General features: G+C 42.8%; 2 protein-coding genes across 2 annotated transcripts in view; one reads left to right on the forward strand and one right to left on the reverse strand.

Moving 5' to 3' along the window:
- The window catches only part of LOC146184453 (uncharacterized), a 51,322-nt gene extending 33,143 nt beyond the window's left edge, over positions 1-18,179 (forward strand). Inside the window, exons 5-7 of the mRNA XM_084608546.1 lie at positions 12,600-12,689; positions 14,487-14,579; positions 18,086-18,179. Coding sequence (XP_084464672.1) covers positions 12,600-12,689; positions 14,487-14,579; positions 18,086-18,179 — 277 coding nt within the window. The remainder of the gene's footprint in view (positions 1-12,599; positions 12,690-14,486; positions 14,580-18,085) is intronic.
- Positions 18,180-22,164: 3,985 nt separating this feature from the next.
- LOC146184454 (uncharacterized) lies at positions 22,165-22,827 on the reverse strand. The gene has a single exon (XM_084608548.1). The coding sequence runs from the start codon at positions 22,825-22,827 to the stop codon at positions 22,165-22,167; it is 663 nt and encodes a 220-aa protein (XP_084464674.1).

Below are 22,827 nucleotides of genomic sequence, written 5' to 3' on the forward strand. Positions count from 1 at the left end.
GTAAGCTCCAGCGCGGTTGACGTAATCTGGTGCATTACTCTTCGAATTCCATCTCAGCGTTAGTCGCGCTTGGCTATGAACAACTATCTGCCTGACCCAACCAGAAAGTGCTCAAAATACTCGTTTAACTATAGTGTAAATCCTCGTCACATTCGAAATAGAATTGAGGTTGTTGCATTTGCGGCTGCACCCGTCTTTAAATGTGCACATGTCAGCTGACACAGTGGTGCCTTTATAGCATTTAATGTTTGCCGCCTTATACCTTGGCAGAGAAAGGTAGGATTTTAAATGCGTTTTCGAACTAAGACATCTGTGGCCGCAAAGCGAAGCCAGATTGGCGATCAGTCCAGTACGCGCTGGAGAATTTTGAAGTTCGGACTGGTGTACTCTCCTTTGTTTTCTTTGTGCCAATAGGTGCGTTCAGATGAAGCATTTCTGAAGTGTTCAAATATTGGCCGCGTTTGGAACAGCGTAAGAAACGGTCAGTACGATAGAGTCAATTATTGGACGGCGTGCCCTTTTACGTTTCTTCAGTAGTTAAGGAACTCAGCTGCTCCGCCTTAGGTTGTATGACGAAACCCGGTGTTGAATGGTAACCACGTGTTAACAAATCTTACACACGGGCACTCGTGGACTGTGCAACATTACATAACGCAAATATGCGACATTTCAATTACTCTTTCTCTGCGGCATGCGTTGTTTCCTTAGTCACTTTTGGACGTTAATCCAAAACTCCTCTTTCCGAGGACGGTGCCACACGCTTATATTGCAGCCGTTAGCCGCATCCGAAAAGTCAATCTGGTACAAGAGGGGCGAACCGACATTCCGTTAAATAGGCATATCATGGCTGTTGAAATAACGTATTAGTTGCAAGTTTCCATTTTTACCACCTTATTTTGCGGCAACGTTGCAATGCGTAGGTTAGTTCCAAGCAAGAGACAAGAATCTGAGAATTCGAATGTCCTCCACGAGAATCAGCCCTCTACGAGCGGCTTCAAAAGAAAAGAGTAGGTCTTTCGACTCCCCGGCTTCCTTCGTTTTCGTTGCTTATATGCTTCCAGCGAAGATACATAAGTTAACCTTTTACGATTGTAGTATTTAGAGTAGAGTGCCCAGTATGCGGGGGCGCGCTTCTGAGGAGGCTAAACATGGCGCGTGCATACCCACCACTTTTGCGATGTCATTACGCATTCATTATTGATCCTTAAAATGTCAAACTTACAATTTTAATCCCTCCACTAAAATACATCTCGTTCTGTTTCGTTATGAATTGTTGTCTTGTCGGCCCAGGGTGCAGTAAAAGAGCGATCAGATAAAGAAGCGCCTTTTGGGGAAGACTGCAAATTAACTTCGACAACCTAAGCTTCGCCATTCTACATTCAATGGCATGCCAAACAGCGTCATCCGCCGCGGTGGCCGGGTGCTCTAACAACCGCCTTTACCATTGGTCGATGTCATACACCGCGGTTGCGTACACGCTGAGCCGAGACATGAGTTGAGGCCTTGTGGAGTTTGTCATGGTGTCGTAATTATTTCAAACCTCTGGACTCCGGCACCTTCCTTTTAGTCTCAGTTTCAACCATTCCTCTCGGTGTTGTAGATGTGTTCATTCACACAAATCTGCATCGCATGTTTTAATGCTTAGAGATGTATCCATTTTGATCTCAATTCTTGAAAAGGATTGCAATATTTTCGTAATTGTCGCGTGGAACACGATTCACTGTAGCTTAATTGCTCCCTATGAGACCAGCACTCAGACGACAGTTTGAAGTAGTTTTCGTATTCACGAGTGTGCTGCGGATGTCGAGCGGGACTGGTAACTTAACCGGATATCTTGAGAAGCAGGCAGCCATTAACTGAAACATAAGGTACGAGGCTCGCTGTCATGGCGGGGTTGCAAGCGCAGGCTCACTTCCTATAATAGTCATGCAACTTGCTGGCAACACTTGTTTTATTGAAAACGTTTTTATTTCCAGTAATATAAAGAAAATGGGCCTCAGGCGAAAAGCTATAATAATTGTTTGAGAGATGCCCGAGACGCAGTAAAGTCTGAGCAACAAGACGTGTGAGATGAAGGCGAGCATTGTACACGTATATAACATGAAAATTGTGAAGCACAGAAAAAGCTCAAGTATACAAATGAAACAGCGCAATAAAAGCTAGCAAAGTAAATTAACCGCCAACAATCATCTAACAGTACGCACACAACATTGCAAAACTTAATTAACTTGAAGTGACTATTCATATGATAATGTTCAAGGCAAGGAACAGAAATTACAGAAAGACAGGGCGGAATTGATGAAATACAGCTTAAAGTCCTTAATTGAGGCGGTAAAGATGTTTGGGTTTTGTATGCTGTATTGATTTAGTATGCACGCTAAAGTAAAACGAAGGCTCTCGTTACCGTATAACGTCCTCGTTTGACGAACGTTCCATTATTGTTTACTTCTGGTGTGAAAGTATTTTTCGTAAGGCTTAAGTTCGGCAATATTCTTCAAGAAGTCGGTTAAGCGTTGAGGGGACAATTTAACGCTGTGAAGTAAACGATACTGAAGAGTGAAGTTGAATGGGCCTTAGCCAGCCTTGCTAAGAACAAAGCTTGCGGAATTGATGGCATTCCAGCTGAGCTGCTTCAAAACCTCAACCATGATGCTGTTAACATTCGGCATACATTATGTCAGAGGATTTGGACAACCCTGCAGTGGCCACAGGATTGGAGGAGGTCAGTTTACATCCCCATTCCAAAGAAAGGCAGTGCCAAAGATTGTTCCAACTACCGCACGATCGCGCTTATTTCGCATGCTAGCAAGGTGATGTTGAAAATCCTCCAAGGAAGGCTGCAGCAGTATGTGGATCGGGAGCTTCCGGACGCGCAAGGTGGGATTCGCAAGGGCAGAGGAACTAGACCAAATTGCCAACCTTCGTTGGATCATGGAAAAAGCAAGAGAGTTCAAGAAACCCATCTACTTCTGCTTTATTGATTATGCGAAAGCGTTTGACTGCGTAGATCACAGCAGATTGTGGCAAGCTTTTCAAGAGGTGGGGGTTCCAATAAACCTCATCTGTCTCCTCAGGAATCTGTATGAAGGGCAAGAGGCCACAGTCAGAACTGGGCATGGTCTTACTGATTGGTTTCCGATTGAGAAAGGAGTGAGACAAGGCTGCATACTGTCACCCTGCCTATTTAACCTATATGCAGAGTGCATCATGGGGAAGGCCAGTCTGGACGATTCTTCAGCTGGAGTGAAGATTGCTGGAAAACGTATCAACAACTTTAGATATGCGGATGATACCACTTTATTGGCAGAAAGTGAAGTGGAACTCAAGAGTCTTCTGATGCGCGTACAAGAAGAGAGTGAGAAGTTTGGGCTTAAACTGTTCATTAAAAAGACAGATCGTGGCGTCTTGCCCTATCAAGTCCTGGAGCATCAATGGACAAGAAGTGGAAGCTGTGACAGATTTTCTCTTCTTGGGCTCCAAGATTACCTCGAAAGGAGAGTGCAGTCATGATATTAGGAGACGCCTGCTTCTGGGAAAGAGAGCAATGGTTAGCCTTGACCACCTAGTAAAGAGCAGATACATTAGTCTGCCAACCAAGATCCGTATAACTCGTTCTATGGTCTTTCCAGTTGTGATGTATGGATGCGAGAGTTGGACTGTAAAGAAGGTTGACCGCCGAAGAATTGACGCGTTTGAATTGTGGTGCTGGCGAAGACTCTTGAGAGTTGCTTGGACTGCCAGTAGATCAAATCAGTCGATATTGTCGACCATAAACCCTGACTGCTCATTGGAGGGTCAAATTCTAAAGTTAAATCACAGCTACTTTGGTCATCTTATGAGAGGAGAGGAGTCACTGGAGAAAGATTTGATGTTGGGAAAGGTTGAGGGTCGCCTGAGAAGGGGTTGGAAGCGAACGCGATGGTTAGACGGCATCCTCGAGGCACTGCAGATGAAGTTATGTGTTGTTAGAAAGATAGTGAGACACCGGAAAGCGTGGCGTGACATGGTCCATAGGGTCACGAAGAGTCGGACACGACTGAACGACTGAACTGAACTTGGATATTGTACCCCAAATGAGGCGACAGTAGTTTTTGTGCGATTGAATCATAGAGTGGTGAATAAGGAGCTTTTGCTTTGGGGAAAATTCGTTTCAGAGTCTCAAAAGGAAGCCTACAGATCTAGTAAGCTTGCTTTCAATGTACATTATATGGTCCGACCACCTCATGCGAGAGTCTATTACAACACCGAACGATTTGAACTTGTCTACAATTTGAATAATGTTGTTTTCTAGATGCAGAGTATTATTTACAGTAATTGTAAGGCTAAGGGGCCGAAAATAGACGGCTTCGGTCTTGCTAGAGTTAACTACCAAACATTTTCGCTACCAACCATCATTTAACTACCAAATCATCACTACTTTTTGAGAAAAGCTTACGCAATTGATGAAAATTCCCTCGCAGCGTTTTTGGCGTCACCTTTAAACCTCGAATGAAAAATAGGTCTTATTACAGTGGACTGTTCTGTTGTTACTGATAAATTAAAAATCGCTAACAGGTGTAATGCTAATTTTCAATCTGTTTTTAGCGCTTCCACCTCCTTTCCCCAAAATTGTAGAAGTAAACTATGCTCCCCACCGTCTGACAAACCAGATATTGCCTTATTTCAAAAATGTATGTTTTCCTTTGCACTTAATTTAGACACAAAAAGGTCTTCCGATCCTGATGCTATTCCTAATAATTCCTGATGCGGTACGCGGAGTGGGTCACTAAATATTTAATTTTTAGATTCAACGCATCTCTGAAGCAACATTCTTTACAAATGACTGGCTCCAGGCCAGGGTATTGCCAGTACACAAATCCCGAGAAAAGCACACCCCTGACAATTACAGACCAATTTCTATCACTTACACTTGTTGCAAGATACTTGAGCACGTTGTGGCCAACCGCTTATCCAAATACCTTGAGGGCACAAAGAAGCCAAGTCTTAATCAACATGGTTTCAGACCGAAGCTGTCTACTGTTACTCAACTTATGGAAACCCTATATGATTTTTTAAAAAGCAATACATGACAGGAATCAAGTGGATGCAAATTGCTTAGACATGTCTAAAGCATTTGACTGTGTGCCCCAAGATGAAATACTTAACAGACTGATTGACCTTGGCATAAACAGACATATTGTACACTGGATAAAAGCTTATCTCACAAACAGAACCCAGTTTGTGGAGGTAGACAGCGCAAAATCCGACATCCTGGGTGTGTCATCAGGTGTTCTCGGGGCTCTGTGCTGGGGCCCATATTATGTTTATGTTATGTCAAGAACATTGCAATTTGACTTCCTCCCTATGTTACAGTCGGGCTATTTGCGAATGACTGTTTATTTACTCAGCCATTTCAAAGCTAGAAGACCAGCTGGCATTAAATTCGGCTTTGAACTGTATAATCAATGGTGCACCACTTCCCAAATGAAAACTACTTACACAAAACTTCATATATTACAGTGAAAAACAAAATTAAAAATATTTTTTTTCATTTCGTTATGAAATAGCGGGGCGACTTATAAAACGTGTAAGCTCTTTTAATTATTTTGGTGCTACTGTATCCTCTAATCTAAGTTGGAATTCACACATTATAACATTTGTTCAAAAGCCGAAAATAAGTTGTAGTTTATTAGAAGGAAACTGAAGCTTGCTTCCACAAATGCAAAGCGGACTGCCTATCTCGCGCTGGTACGTCCAACACTGGAATACGCGAGCGTCATATGGGATCTGTATCAGTCAACACAAATTGATAAGATGGAAAAGGTTCAAAGAAGGGAGGCCAGATTCATTCTATAAAAATATAGGTACAAAGATTGTGTGACTGACATGATACATGAAATACAACTTCCTCCACTGTCTAAACGGCAAAAGAGCTTCAGGAAAAATTTTCTTATCTGTTGTGTAACAATCACTTCAACACAAGCCCCTATTTGCAACAGCGTTCCTGCCGTCCTATACGAAGCTCTCACAGCTATCAGGTTACACTTATGAAGGCCCGTGCAAACTGTCTTAAAAACTCTTTTTTCCCCGAAACAATAACAGAATGAAATTCACTTCCTAAGGCCTTTCTGTAAAGAGACAATCCGCTTCAACTTGATAATTGCTTATATAGTCACATACCCGAATAGATATCCCTGTTACATTTCATCGTCAACATCATCAGCCTGACTATACCCCCTGCAGGACGAAGGCCTCTCCCATATTTCTCCAATTAACCCGGTTCTGTGCTAGCTGCATCCATGCACTTGACCCCTGCGTACTTATTAACCTCATCCGCCTACCTAACTTTCTGCCGCCCTCTGCTACGCTTTCCTTCCCTTGGAATCCAGTTTGTTACCCAACGCGACCATCGGTTATCCTCTATTCGCTCTACAAGTCCTGCCCAAGCCCATTTCATCTTGATTTCCACTAGAATGTCACTAACTTGAGTTATTTCTCTGACCCAATCTGCACGCTTCCTATCTCACAGTGCTACCCCTACCATTTTCTGTTCCATAGACCTCTGGGTTCTCCTCAACTTAAGTAGAACCCTCTTGTTCAGCCTCCATGTTTCAGGTCCATAGGTAGGTACAGGTAAGATGCAACTGTTGTATACTTTCCTCTTGAGCGATACCGGTAAGCTGCTAGTAATAATCTGCGAGTGCTTGCCAAATCTGCTCCATCCCAATCTTATTCTTCTTGTTATTTCTTTTTCATGGTCCGGATCTGCGGTTACTACATGTCCGAAGTAGACATATTCGCCTACTACTTCTATTGCTTCGCTACTTAAAGTAAACTGCTGTTCCTTCCCGAAACTGTTGAACACTACCTTAGTGTTCTGCACATTGTTTTTCAAGCCTACCTTTCTACTTTTCCTGTCTAGGTCATCAATCATTATTTGCAGTTCATCCCCCGAGTTACTTAGCAAGGCAATGTCATTAGCAAATCGCAGATTACAGAGGTAGTCTCCATCTACCCTTATCCCTAACTGCTCCATTTTCACGTCTCTGAATACTTCCTCTAAGCAAGCTATGAATAGTACTGGGAGATCGTGTCTTCTTGCCTAACGCCTTCCTTTATGGGAATTTCGTTACTTTCTTTATGCAGAACTGTGATTGCTGTGCATTCACTATATATATATATATATCTTCGAGTACTTTCACGTACAGCTCATCTACCCCCTGATTTGGCAATGCCTGTATCACCGCCGAGATTCCTTAGTCAAATGCTTTTTCGTAATCAGTGAATGCTACGTATAAGGGTTGGTTATATTCCGAGCATTTTTCTATCTCATCGTTAATGGTATGGATATGATCGATATTAGAATACCGTTTCCGAAAACTTGCTTGATCCTTTGCTTGAATACACTCTAAGGTTACCCTGATTCTATGAGAAATTACCTTAGTAAATACCTTATACGTAACAGGAAGTAAGATGATTCGTCTCTAATTTTTTAGGTCCTTAGCGTCTCGTTTCTTATGAATGAGGATAATGTTTGCATTCTTCTATGGTTCCGGTACCGTCGATGACACCAGGCATTGCATATACAGGGTGGCCAGTTTTTCTAGCACGATATCCCCCCCATCCTTCAACAAATATGTAGTTATCTGATCCTCTCCAGCTGATTTCCGCCTTTTCATAGTTTTTAATGCTTTCTTGAAATCGTGCTTCGTCACTGGTGGAACTCTGACTTTTTTTATACCGCCAATCTCATTACGCTTCTGACTATTTGGCTACTGTAGAGATCTGTATATTGACAATCTTGTCGATATTCGTGATGACGTTGCCCGTGTTGTCCCTTAGCGCATACATCTGGTTTTTGCCTATGCCCAATTTCTTCTTCACTGCTTTAGGGCCTCCGCCGTTCTTTACAGCATGCTCAATTTTCTCCATGTTATACTTCCTCACATCGACCAGCTTGCGCTTATTAATTAGCTTTGATATCTTGGCTAATTCTATTTGGTCTGTTGGATTGGAGGCTTTCATACTCTGGCGTTTCTTAATCGAATCTTTCATCTCATTAGACAGCTTACTGGTATCCTCTCTAACCATCCTACCACCTACTTCTACAGCGCACTCAGTAATTATGTCTCTGAAATTATTGTTTATTGCTTCTAGGGTAATGTCGCCATCATCGGTTAGAGCTGAATATCTATTCTGTAGCGAGATCCTGAACTCTTCTAGCCTTCCCCTCACCAGAAATTCCTTGATGGGTTTCTTTCTTACTAATCTGTTGCGTCCCTTCTTCAGATTTAGGCTAATTCGGGACCTCACCATCCTGTTGTCACTGCAACGCACTTTCCCGACTACCTCTACATCTTGCATAATGGCAGAGGTTGATCAAAGTATGAAGTCAATTTCATTTTTAGTATCCCCGTTAGGACTTTTCAATGTCCATTTGCGGTTCCTCCGTTTGCTGAAGAAGGTATTCATGATTCTTGACTTATTATGCTCTGCAAACTCAGCTAGTAACTCCCCCTGCTATTCCTAGAACCAATGTCATAGTCACCTATGCCTGTTCTTCTGCCTGCTTTTTCCCAACCTTGGCACTGAAGTCGCCCAGTAGTACAGTATACTGCGTCTCTACTTTTCGCATTGCCAATTCTAAATCTCCGTAGAAGCTCTCAACTGCCTGGTCATCATAACTACATGTAGGTGCATAAGCCTCTAGAACCTTCAGTTTATACCCCTTGTTGAGCCTAATTATACGATGCCTGCCTCTCATTAATACTATAGAATTCATCTATATTACCCTCTATAAACTTATTGACAAGGAAGCCTGCTCCTAGTTCTCGCCGCTCAGGTAAACATCGGTAACCCAGTGCTTGCCCATTCTTCAGTACAGTATACGCTTGATTCGGCTTCCTAACCTCACTAAGCCCTGTGACATCAGATTTCATACCCTCTAGTTCCTCTAACACCACTGCTAAACTAGCTCCACTAGCTATTGTTCTAGCGTTAAACGTTGTCAGGGTCAGTTTACAATTACGGCCTTTAGTTTAGTTTTTCATATTGTTCCCTCGTTGTGATCTTTGTGGCTTCCAGGCCAAATATTTAGTGGATAATTTGTCTGCTAGTGTTGTACTAAAGTCCTGAATCTGCAGAGATGTGCGGGTTTGTCATTTTTTGGAATTTATTTTTCTAAAAATGTATAAGGTTGTACTTTTGGCTGTGTGTTCCTTAATTGCATGTATTTGTACTCATCTTGTAACGGCCTTACGGCTGATAACTCAATAAAATAAATAATTAGCGGTGGACCAATTTTGGGGACCACAAATAAACAGATTCTACTATTGATTAGTTCGTCGGCAGAATTGCCCCTATGAAAAAAACTTGTGTCGTCAGCGTACTGAATACAATTTGTATAATAGGATATGCTCGCAAGGTCGCTAGTATAAACATTAAAGACGAACAGGCCGAGAAAGCTACCTTGCGGGACACCACATTCAGTGGAAAGGAAGCTAGACTTGTGATTATTGACCGAAACGACCTGCTGGCGCATGTTTAAATAAGAACGAAAGAGTTGGAGGGAAAGACCACGGACACCATAGTTTTCAGGTTTACAGAGCAGTATTTGATGATTACGTCGGTCCAAAGCTTTTATAAAGTCGATGAAAATACCAAGATTCAAACTTTTAGCTTCGATATTATTTAAAATAATTTTCATTGCAAGAGTAAACCATATTCCATGGACTTGCCCTTTCGGAATACAATTTGAGAGGCATTTATTAGGGCATGTTTAGAAAAGAACCCATCGATTCTCTTAAGCATTACTTTTTCAAGAGCCTTTGAGAAAAGAGGAATAGAAATTGACCAATAGTTTATCGTCTTGCTTCTATCACCTCCCTCGAAAACAAGTTATGTTTGCATATTTTATTCATGCAGAAATATTCCTCATGTGAGCGACAAGTTAAACCTGTAGCTTTGCAGTTTAGATGTGTAGGTCAGTGGGTGACACCTAAGGAAAATAAAACCGCAGAAGGTGGTGCTGTCTCCACCCTCCGTCCTGTGCCTGCTGCAGTTTTATTTTCCTTAAAGATGTTGCTTAAGTATTGTGCTAAGAGATTCACTACATATTTAACTGGTTTAATATGAAATCCATCAAAATCTGTGCCACATTGCCTCGTACGTGTTTGTAGAATTAGTATTAGCGTCATTGGACGACTTGAGTGGTGGCCTAACGGTCACACAAACATATAGGCTACAAAGGTGTTGGAGTCTTCCAATATGCATATTTCAATTTTGTAATGAACGCAAGGTTCCCCCGCTCTGTATTTCTCCCTCGCTTTGGAGAAACCCTTGAGGAAAAGGGCCTCTAGATACACAGCATCACTGAGAAAACTCATGATTTCATCTGTCTCGAATATGTTTAAATGTTCTTTCTAAAAACCAATAATATTATTTGTACTCTGATATCTAGAGGTACTAATGACTGCAAAGTGAATGTACAACCGAGCGAGATTCAAACGCTTTTTTTTTTCTTACAGTTTCACACCACACAGCAAGTTCACTCGTAGACACATTCCTGTTGGACGCACAGCCCTTTTTGCTCCTAATCATTAAAACATTGAACGTTCTTTGGAAATAGAGCCCTAAAGACAACTATTTTGATCTATATTTAGTTGTCGAAAAATAACAAAGAAAACTGAAGTGCAAGAAAGGCAAGGACTAACGCACGTACCAGGTGTTTCAAGTCAGTCGACAAGTAATATTACACATAACACTTTTGAGACGCGAAGGCTTCTCCTGCGTCACTTGGGTGCAATAGCTGGCGGACATCAATGAACAGCAGATAACATTTTCTGGCAACGTAGGTAAATAATTTCTTATGACTACCTTTTTGACTATTACACTTGGAAACCTAGTCTGAATTACGCATTTGTAGCTGTTCATTCATGACAACCATGCCAGTTTATAAAATGCAAAAACGCTAGTATACTCGGCGCTCTAAACAGTTAAAAAATTACTAACCTCTACTCCAAAACGCTAATTTTCAAGAAAAGAAAACCAAATGCGCATTGACTGCCTCATCGCGTTGGCTTCGCGTTGGCTCCATAGTTATGGTACGTGGCCACTAAACGTGAGGGCAACAGGATTGAGCCCGGCTTGGTGACTGCGTTTCAATAAATTCGAACCAGAAGTCGCCCGTGTACCGTGCAATATCAGCGCAGTAAAGAACAGAAAAAGCGAAATTTCTCTTATTCTTTAGTTACGGTACCCATCGCTCCATACTTCGCATTGAGACGTTAAACCATATTCCCAATGCCAAACCTTTAGCATCGAAATAGGGTACATTTAGGTTTATAATGCAACCTAGCCGCATTCCGAAATATAAATGACGGACGAATGGTGGCGACGAGTCCCTTGTGTTAAATACGAACCTAGTGCCTGAAGCAAACTCTTTGTACGTCTGTCAGGCTAACAATTTTGCGCCAATGTTGTGATTAGGCGACATCTACGAACACGTAGACGGCCGGAGAGGTCGTCAAAACTGTGCGCGAGGAGAAGCCCTCTACCAGCAGCCTAGAGGCACAGACGAAGCATGTGCCTCCCGACTTCTCTTAAACGCCGCTGTCATCGTTTCTTTTATGCCATAAGCACGGCTAAATCAGTTTATATGTCCCCATAGTTAAATTATAGTCGTGGTCAGTTGTGGATGGGTGTATGTTGCAGCTAGTGTACGATAGGCGCACACTGACGTCTCTTCATTCCGCCTGACTACGGGTGTAGTTATGCATCTCGCAGAGAAGCTGCTGCAGGGAAATTAAAATTAAAGCCCGGGACAGTGTGTGCACTACATAGTCCTGTTTTATCAGCGTGGCAGCTACTGCCGTTGATATTCGTGTTCTTGCACCCCCGCCGAATTGCGCGAGTGGTATATGCGCTACATTCTCAGGGATCATGGGACCACTTCCTTGAAGCATGGCCATTACAGGAACAACCATGATTTTTCTTAAAACTCATTACGCGTAATTTCTTAACCTAAGATTGCTCCAAGTTTATTTAAAGCTCTGCTTACAACATTTGATTCCCTTTGATTCCATGCGTTCTCTATGCTGCGTGGGATAGAGGAAAAGGGCAGCGAGAGTAAGAGACGTCTTGTGGAAGACTCCCAAAATACTCCGACATTCTAAGTTCCACAATTTCCTCACGGCGCAGCCTGCCACGCTGATTCAGTAAAGTACTCAGGCTCTCATCTTCCCTGCCAAGGTTCAAACTCGTCAATGTAAATTGTCTTTGCATATATACAGAACGGAACGCAATCAGGAACTGTTAAAATTAAGCGCAAGTGTGCCTGGAGTGCGGTTGAAATAATGGTGAGCACTGCGCTACGAATTCAATCTTAGCCTAAGTCGCATTTTGATGGCAATGCCGGACAGCCTGGCTTAAGCTCAAGCTATGAAAAGAGACCCACATTTAGGATGGACTGTCTCCCGACATTCGAAACTCACTTTGGGGTCTGAGGAAGGCAACTACTTACCCTGTCTTTATATGGGCACCTGTTACATGCTGTCATTGCCCCTTATTACCCAAATTTTACGTCACCCCTCTTAATTGTCTTGTAACGTTACTTTTTGCAGAAAAATTGAACAAAAACGCAAGAGCGTGAGGCGAAGCCGCAAGGACGTTAAGAAAGGATCCACAAGGCGCCTGCAAGGCGCTGCAGATGAGTAATTGTTCCGACTCCTTTTACTAGCCGATGTTATTGCTTTAGACCTCTCTACACCATTACTCAAATTCCGCTTGGGCGATTCAGAGTACTTACAGCGATGGTCATGTTTAGAGAAGTGTGTGCAAAAACATCAGTAGGGTGGCGTCTGCCCTAATTATATAGAACTGCGCGCATACCTTCTTATACATTATGCGCCTCATAACCAGTGCAGCCACAAAATAATTTGACTGTAGGCGTCTCTCTAAAATACTGCATTGCACGCGCCATTTAAGCGAGACGCGGCCTTTTCATTCCTAATATGGCCTCTATTGCTTTGAACCTTATCTAGAAGAATCGTTACGATGGCTAGTTGGTAGAACGAGTTGGGCGGATACAACTGCGGGGGCTGCATGTACCTAGAGGCAGAGTGCAGTCGTCGCTGGCTTTTAATCCTCACAGAGAAAGCGGTCTGATTCTGACATTCGGAATAATAATTTTCTTCTCGATAGTCGCGAACACAACGATTTTGCTTTTATAGAGTGATCTATTTTGAAAGCAGCAGAAAGCGCCCCAAATTTAACAGTCTTGACACATATCAAATTGCATTCAACCTTTGGTGGTGGAAGCTAATTCGGTGACCACTTCAGAGTCAATTTTTCTTCTACTTGATATATCTTCTTCCTGTTTGCGTTGATTTAGGAAAAAAAAATGTCCGCTGTTTTGCTCCACTTCAACCCTTTAAGACATGCAGCGACAGTGATCGGCAAGATATTGCTAGGTTCTTTAGCACACTCTTTCATTAGCAAACTGACGCAGCAATCTCAGTGCAAGTAAAAGATTCCCAGCTACAAAAATAGGTCATATATTACCGTTATTGTACATATTTATTTTTTCTCCTAGTTCCTTCTTATCGAGTGTGGCTAAATGAGGCGTCCAGAGAGATGTGTGAAAGATACGGCGCGTTTTATTTCCTACCCACCAATTAGCAATTTATGCAGTTGCAAGGCGCTGTATACACTTGCGATTTTAGCGCACGCTACAACTCCTAGGTTGTCGAAATTTCAGCAGCCCTCCACTGTTGCGAATCTTGTATAATCAATTTTTTTTAAAGTTGCCCTCTAAATAAAGTAGGACAAACCATACTAAAGGTATTTAGGCGGTTTGTTCGGGAGGCCAAAAACCGTAGTATCTGCTTCGCTCCTCGGTGGACCCAAACACGAGGAAGACACGTAAACATTAGACGATTTTTCTAGTCTGTTAACTTCTGTGCTAGTGATTTCACTCTACAAGATTAGAGAAACAGATATGTCCTTATGGCAGGCTGAAAAAAAAATCCGACACCTTAAATTTCTGTAATTTACGAAAGATAAACTCGCATGTTTTCTCTGACGACGCGCTCGAACACCTGCAGCGTTGACTCGATATAAAGGTGAATGTCAACTCAACCTTGGAGTCCCAGGATATAACCTGGCATTGGCTACCACTTTTCAATAAATTCGTAAGGAAATGCGCCCGCGTACTGTTTCATATCACTTCATTAAAGAAAACAAGAAGACGAAATGTTTTCAGCCTTTCGCTACAGCGTCTGTCCTTGTCTAAGTTGCAATAGAAGGTTAAGCCTTATGCAAAAAAGCAAGCATTCAACTCCAGAGGAGGCTACCGTTGAGTTATATTGCATTCCCTTAAATCTGAAGATGAACTGAGAACGAGGGGGGCGGACGATACCATTCCGGTAAATACGTACCTTGTGTCTGTTGCAACAGCGCGTTCATTGCGACTTGACTTATTACTTCTTTCGCAACGTCATTATTTGCAGAGATGAGGGAAAAGCGGAACCTTCGCAAATCGATGCCAGAGCAATGTCCTCATGTCATCCCTCTACCAGCAGCACGACAGTCTCGAAGGAAAAGTAAGTCTTTCGACTCCTCTTAAACATCGCTTTTCAGTATATTCGGTGCTTTGCACTGCGGCTGCATAACATTATTAGTGAAGCTTGTAAAATTTATAGTGCCGGCCATTTTTGTAAGAGTGCGTGCATTAGCTAGTGCACACTGACGTCTCTTCAATCCGCATGTTTAACAGTGCACCTACGTGCCTTCCACGCACAGCTGTCCGGAAATTTGTCTCCTAGCTTACTGCATGCATGCTTCAGGCGTAATATTGCCGTCACTTGCTTCGATCCTGAGCAGCCTCTGAAGGTGCGATTTGTGTTGTTGAACGCCCACCTATTTGGTGAGTGGTAAATGAGCTCCGTTTCCCAAGTTTTGTGGAGGACATTCGAGAAGGGAAAGCGGTGGAGGCGCCAATGACTATTTTAGAGCTAATTACACGTCAGTTACCCAACACAATATTTTGGAACATTATTAGAAGGTCTCCATCGAAAGCCCTATTATTCTTTGATTCCATGCATTCTTCTCATCTCGGCGTGGGATAGAATAAAAGACCAAAGAGTGTAAGATATGTCCTTGAAGAATGCTTCCAAATAGCTCTGGCACTTCATAGTTAATTTGCTTACATGACATGATATCGCATCATTTTCTTCACGATACAGCCCACCAGGTTTGTCAAGTAGTTATAGTCGTCAGGTAGTCAGGTTTTGCGCGCAGGTTAAAACTCCATCATGAAAATCCCATTTACATATATGCGAAATAGATGTGACGAGAGGAGGAAGGTAGTTGCATGGTATGAAAGCTTCGCACTGAACAAGGCTAGAGGGGGGGATGCATCAGTTCGTAGGCCGGACCATCTTAGGCTCAACGTGCAAACTGAGGCTTCCCCACCTCTATCAGGGCTGGGCTAGACACTTCAAAAGGTATCTTCGATACCGATACTCGATAGACTAAAAATTCTATTTCCGATGCCGATACAAGATACAGGATTGAAATCGAGTTTCGATGCAGATATTTGATACTGTATCATCGATACCTCGACGCATCACTGAAATCCTTACATGATAAAGTTTTTAATACGATTAAAGGCATGCGGAAATTTTAGCGTGCTTTCTGTAATCTCTAGAGCAATCCTATAGCTTAGTTTTTCTGAAGGGGCTTAACGAATACGCCAGCCCAAAGTTATTGTTTAGGCAGCTGTCCTTGTCAGAACTTCACATTGAATTGAAGCCATAGTTACAATTAAGCGATTGCTTCCCCAAGCAGCATAGCGAAATATTTCTCTAAACTAATGCTCTTCATGCGAGCCGACCTGTGAGTAGTTTGCTATACATATGATACAAAGATGCAACCTGCGTTCATTTGGACAACTCAGCAGTTATATTGCCATTAGTGCGATAACCAATGTTTGAAGCTCTGGATATTGTTAAAAGGTAGGAGGAAAAGAAAAATTGGTAGAATGTTTTTTAGTCCTTAAAGAGCGCGATATAAGCGTGCTAAAAAGGACGCAAATGAGCAAAGCCTCTCTGAATGCGCTCACGAACACACCGCAGTGTTGCATTAGAAGAAGGTGCCTTTCATCTGCGTATAAGATTGAACCGTAGCCGCGTTGACGCAAGCATCCTGGAAGTAGTTAGGAAACTTGAGGTTCTCTAGCGCCGCTGGAGAACTGCGGTTGGTTGTAGATAAAAGATATAAACATCTCTTGAAGCGAAAAGCTTCGCTAGACTAGTCAACCCCACGCTTTGTGTAAGCCGCGTATGTCGGAGCACGAGTGACGTCAAGCACGGCGCACAGAAAAGGAAAGGCGCAGTATCTGCCGCACTAGTTTCTGTGAATAAACCACGCCGTAAGAGAAGGGAGCAAGATAGGAGTGAAAGTGGAAATAGATTGAGTGAGCCGTAGTGTAGGGCTACGGAGTAATTGCGACCACCTGGGGATAGTATTTAACCTGCACTGACATCGCACAGCACATGGACGCTTCTTCGTTTCGTCTCCATCGAAACGCAGCTGCCGCGGTCGGGTTCGAACCCGTATACTCCGGCAAATTAGTGAGATTAGTTTTTGCCTAGCGTTCTCACCATCTGCGATCCAACACTTGAAATGGGTCGAAACGCCACTCAACAGGAGCGATGGTGCGCCGTCCAATCACCCTTGCCGGAGAATGTGTGAGAGATACTGCGCCTTTCCCAATTGTACCACTTCGACAAAACCCGATCAGAGCAAACGATGTGAGGCAAGCGTTAGGAGAAGGAGGGTAGGCTTTCGTCATTCTCCTCTTATGAGACCGCAAAGAGAGGCCGTAATTTTGAAGCAAAAATCTTCGCTTCTGTTAGTCAACACCGCGCTTCGCGTGAGCCGGCGTATGTTTGAGCAGGAGTGACGTCACGCACGGTGCAGGTGGCCCCTGCCACGCGCTATACATCATCGTTCGACGTTCGCCGCAAACGCGTGTTTTATCGCGCAGGCCGGCTACATAACCGCTTGCCAGAAAATAGGCGTGCGCATTCAACATCGCAATAGAAGGGAGTGGTACTATCGATGCACAAGTGCTACCGCGGGAGTTGGCTGAAAAGGTCTGGTTGGTTTGGTTTGTGGGGTTTAACGTTCCAAAGCATCTCAGGCTATGAGAGACGCAGTAGTGGAGGACTCCGGAAATTTCGACCACCTGGTGTTCTTTACCGTGCACTGACATCGCAACAGCACACGGGCGCCCTGCTTTTCGCCTCCATCGAAAAGCGGCCGCAGAGGCCGGGATTCGAACCCGCGTCCTTGTCAACAGTAGTCTAGCGCCGTAACCACTGCGCTACCACTGAAAAGGAGCGAAGAAGTGAAGGGCTGAAGGCTATACGAGCGGCCGAGACACCCGAACGACGAGAAGAACGTCTCACTAAACGACGCAGCAAAGTCCATAAGCTAAACCATAAGCATATCCATAGCGTAAATTATAGAGCACAGCCACGAGCTAAACCTTAAGCGTATCCGAATGCTAAATCATAAAGCATGACCGTAAGCTAAACCATAAGCATCACCGAAGTTTTTCGCTTCGAGATATCCAGGCTTAGCCTTAGTTAAGCCCGAGCCAAATTTTTTTAACTGAAAGTGGTTAATATGGTGTCAGTCAGTTCCCATATTTCAAAAATATTGTTTTCATTGTATTTTTACGATAGAAATAACTTTAGATGTTTTATTCAAGGTTTGGTGAAATGTTTTTTGCAAAAATAAATTCTTTGACAACGCATAATTTGTTATTAGAACTGTGATGCAAAACTGCCTTTATACCTTTCATGTCGTGCATTTGATAAAATATTTGACGTAATTCTTTTTCCAGAAAAAGTCTAGTGGAAGCCTGTTTGTCCCCTGTGTAGTTACGAAGGATGGATTTGTTTTCCGTCAAACACCTTATAGAGAACGTGGTTAGCCGACTGCATCGCGGTGGACTGATGCATTAGCAGATGCACCAAGCAGAGGTGGCACGAAGAGTCCAGGGGTTTTGGGTTTGTGCATACGCTACTGCATCCGACAGCACACTGAGGGTACTGCTTGACGAGAATAAAGCGCCGAAGAAACTGAGGACGGATGGCAAAGATTGGGAAGTAGGGGTACAGCAGTGTGCATGATCCCTACTGCGTATTCGCACTGCGTTTCCATGTCGTTAATATATCAGTGTCTTTAAAGGCATAGCAGCTTCGTGGTACGCACTCGGTGCTCAAAAGTAAAGCACCTAGTGAGCACCTGCTTACCATTGCCTCCTTCAGTTTTAAAGAAAGGGAATCTGGAAATGTTGTCGACGCTGAGCGGCCGGAGCATTTATAGGGAACTCAAGCGGTACTACAAGCCGAGCTGTCTCTGAGCCTGTACTATCGTCAGCGAGCGACGTCAATCCAACGTCTCGTAGGGGTTTCAATATTTGGAGTTTTCTTTAGTATCGAGTATCTTCAAAATAAACGATACTTTAAGAATGTATTTTCGATACCGGTACTCCTATACCTTTCAGCACATGATACCTAATTCCGTACACAAAATGTATCTAAAGATAGAATCGAAGATACATGTATCTTCGATACTGCTCATGACTGCCCTCTATCCTTGCTCAGAGCGCTTTCATACCATATATGCGAAAAGTATACTATATATACCTCACACCCTATATTCTTTTTTTTTTTGTTTATTTCTCCTTCGGGCAACATACAGGTATTGCCCACGAGGCAAGACAAAAGGAGGTGCTAAACCTCCTGACTGGGTCTTGTCCTCGCCTGGGTACAGCAGCAGGAGCGGTATTGCATTGTACAACAACAAAACGCTGTCTTTGCCATCGCTTACAAAACAGACGCATCATAAACAGTTCTTGTAAATATATACAGATAATAAAATAATAATACACACTAAATCATATACAAAAATGGTACAGTAATGCAATACATTAGGGTTGTTCGAACCGATACAGCATTCCTACGACGCAACAACCCCACAGACCATCCACCACAGAACACCGCACAATCTGCACGACACACCACCCCATCCGCACGGCATATCATACGAATTATATGGCATATCATACAGACCGCACGATATGCCACACAGACCGCACGACATCCTACTATGAACAATCTATGAGGCCACCGCACCACAGGACCCCCCCCCCCCCCCCCAGCAGGGTTACATCAAACGGAACCAGAAGTAAGCATTTTGTTAGGACACAACGTTAGACAAAAAGAAAGACGAACAGATGCGTTTAAAACCCCTGTGCGTGGAACTATTTTTAGCTGCATCTATTACAAACGGATGAGATTTACACATCAACATGATCTGATGCTCAATTGATTGTGTTCCGTAGTTAGTACGAGGCCTATTTACCACAACAGAAGTTTGACGCAAGCTGTAACCAGTAGATCTGTTTAGGTACGTGTTAAAAAAAATTAATGTAATTTGTTTTTATTTCGTTATAAATAAACACACATATTTTGAGTTCATACATGATTTTCACAGGGATCATTCGAGACTGTGTATTTGCCGAGCAACTATTTGTGTTGTTTCCTGCAGGTAAAAGTAACCGAGCTGCACGCGACTGGAGGGCTGATATTTTTTCTAAGTCAGTTTTGTTACAAGTACCCCAGATAAGAAGACAATAACTGATGCGAGAATGGATAAGAGAGAAATACAACTGTCTTTTCAGCGAGCAAGGTATAAGATCTCGAAGCCGGGAAAGCATACCAATAGCTCTCGCTATCTTGACACGGGTGTGGTCTATGTGGTCGCTCCAGCCTTGGTTGTGATGGAATTTAACTCCTAGAAAGGAATGGGAGCTGACACGTTCAAGGTAGCAAGAGCCGTAGCGAAGCTTAAAATCGTAATCTATTGGTTTGTTTTTTGCACAGAAAAGCATAAATTTAGTTTTTTTCTCGTTGAGTTCAAGACTATTTAAGTTTAGCCATACACTAAGATTTAATAGCCACGTGTTAGCAGTGTTTTCAAGTTCATTAAGATTTGTTCCAGAGAAGAATACATTCGTATCGTCTGCATATAATACTATGTCATCAGTTTGAGGAATGTTAACTATATCATTTATATAGATCAAGAAGAGCAAAGGGCCTAATATAGATCCTTGCGGTACACCATATTTTACAGTCCTTGGGTTTGATTTGTAGCCATGTAGGCATACGAACTGAAAACGCTACTCAAGGTAACTGCGCATGAGTTGAAGTGCTATGCCCCTAATTCCACATATTTCCAGTTTTCTTAGCAAAATATGACGTTTGATGGAATCGAAGGCTTTGCGAAAATCTAGAAATATTCCAACGGTGTACAGCTTATCCTCAATATTTTTAATTATTTTATTTTTTATTTGTACGAGAGCCATTTCAGTTGATCTTCCTTTCTGGAACCCGTTCTGCTTTGTTGATATGATGTTTTTTGCAACAAAAAAGTTGTTGAGGCGTTTGTGTATGACACGTTCAATCACTTTCGAAAAAAGAGGCAAAACTGAAATCGGCCTATAGTTGTTCAGGTCACTGTACTTTCCTCCCTTGTGAATGACGACGACACGAGCTATCTTCATTTTCTCAGGAAAGATTCCCGAAGCGAGTATGCGGTTGCAGATGTAAGCGAGTGGTTTTGAGATTAAGTGGGCAGTTTCTTTTATAGGTGCGGCTTTAATGTCGTCGTGGCCAGCTGCCGATCGGTTATCGAACGAGTTTATTATAAGGTTTATCTCATCCTCAGAAGTGGGCGTTAAAAATGCGCTTTCAAGCAGCGCCTGTCCTATATATCTCTCCAGACTGCTGTGAGGCAATGAAAGAGATGAAAAGTTTCCAGCACCTGCGTTAGCTAGATGATCATTGATAAGGTTAACTAAGTTTTGCTCCGAATAAGTGGCTCCATTTATAACTAATTCAAATGGTATACCAGAAACGTGCGTGGCGTTTAGTTCATTGAATTGTTTCCATGTTTTTCGGGGGTTATCTGCGCACTTTTCGAACTTATGTTGATAGAATCTACACTTGGCTTTCTTTAAGTCAGAGCTAAGTTTGTTTCTGAACTGCTTGAATTCTTGCAGCTTTGCAATATCACGCGTCCGCAGAAACTGTTCGAACAGCTTATCCTTGTGTTTTATGCGCTTAAAAAGGTCATTCGTAATCCATTCTTTCCTTGCTTTCTTGTGCCGAACAATTGCTGTGAGGGGGAATGCAGCATCGTAACAAATTTGTAATTCGGACATAAAAATATCGTAGGATACAGATGGATCGGGTTCCTTATATACGTTCGCCCAGTTCAAGTTATCAACAGGTGAATGAAAGGTCTTTTTTCCGCCGTCATTGATGATACGGATAGTATTATTTGTGCATTGTGTACGTGTGGCGATCGGTAATGCTACAAAAATTGGTAGATGATCGCTCAGTCCTGAACAAAGTACACCGGAGCAACTAGCAGACTTAGAAAAATCTGTGAAACATAAGTCGATCAGAGTACTTGTATTCAATGTGACTCTCGTAGGCTGTTCAATGACGTTCTCACAACCATTTTGAAGCATAATTTCAAGAAGTTGAACTTTAGCAGGGTTATTAGAGTTAAGATCGATATTAAAGTCCCCTATGATCACTACATGCCTCTTCCAGGAATTGACAAAATCCATGAGTGATTCAATGTAGTTTAAAAAAATTGACAGCGTGCCCTGGGGCGGTCGGTAGACGCATACGATGGCAATGTTTTTGCACATGATGGCAACAGTTTCAAGGTCGTCACACATGCAGGTAAAGTCGTCTATGGTATCATAGTGAAAACAGTCGCGGATAAATAGGGACACACCTCCACCCCGTTTTTGCACACGATAAACAGAAACGTGACTGTACCCGGAAAAATTCGTAACATCAGTGACACTTGAGAACCATGTTTCTGAAAAAGCCAAGAAATCAAAGGAACACTGTAGTTGTGAGAGGTATGTACTCACGTCATCTTGTTTGTTCCTCAGACTCTGTGTATTTAAATGAAAAAAAGAAAGCCCCTTTTCACGAAAACACTTGTTACTTTTCACCAGATCATTGAACGAAGTAGTCGTGTGGTACGCCATCTTGATTTCTTGAAATCGAAATAGCCGTCGTCACTAACCTAAAGAATTTTGCTCAGGTCATTTTCGGTTGCAATCCTGATAGCACTTGCTTTTGCTTGTTTTCTTACAAACACTTTACCCTCAGAAGTCCACACGAATTTGTAGTCATATTCCCTTGCCCTTATCTTCGCCAGCCACAGCAATCGCCTGTTCATTGCTGTCAAGTTTTCATAGAAGCTGATGTTGGTCAACTTTTCTTGCGCGCACTTGCGTGCTTCAAACCATTTGCGCCTGAGGGCTCGGTTGGAAAACCTTACAATCACCACAGGCCTTCTGTCCTTTTTGGGGGGCAAACGATGCACATGTTCAACGTTGCTATCGGATAAATCAGGGAGCTCCAATTTTCGGGCAATCTTGTTAATTTCAGCCATGAGGTCTTCATTTTCACTCAGCTCAAGCCCATGGATTTCAATGTTCTGGTGGCGGCTATACTGTTCGAGTTCATTTAATTCTTGTTTTAGTGTTTGGACAGTACTTTCACCGCTTCCACTCTCAACAGCCTCCACTCGACGCCGCAAGTCGCCTATTTCTTTGTCCTGTCGTTGTAGGTTCACTTTAATGTCATCATAAGTGTCAGACAGAAGCTGTACTGACCTCTCGATGTTCAACACAGTTTCCTGCATGTTCATTAGCTTGTCTAATTTGGTCTCCAGTACGAGCAT

The sequence above is a fragment of the Amblyomma maculatum genome, chromosome 7, assembly GCF_055883805.1.
Source record: "Amblyomma maculatum isolate TAMU_Amacu chromosome 7, ASM5588380v1, whole genome shotgun sequence".
NCBI classification, from domain to species: Eukaryota; Metazoa; Arthropoda; class Arachnida; order Ixodida; family Ixodidae; genus Amblyomma; species Amblyomma maculatum.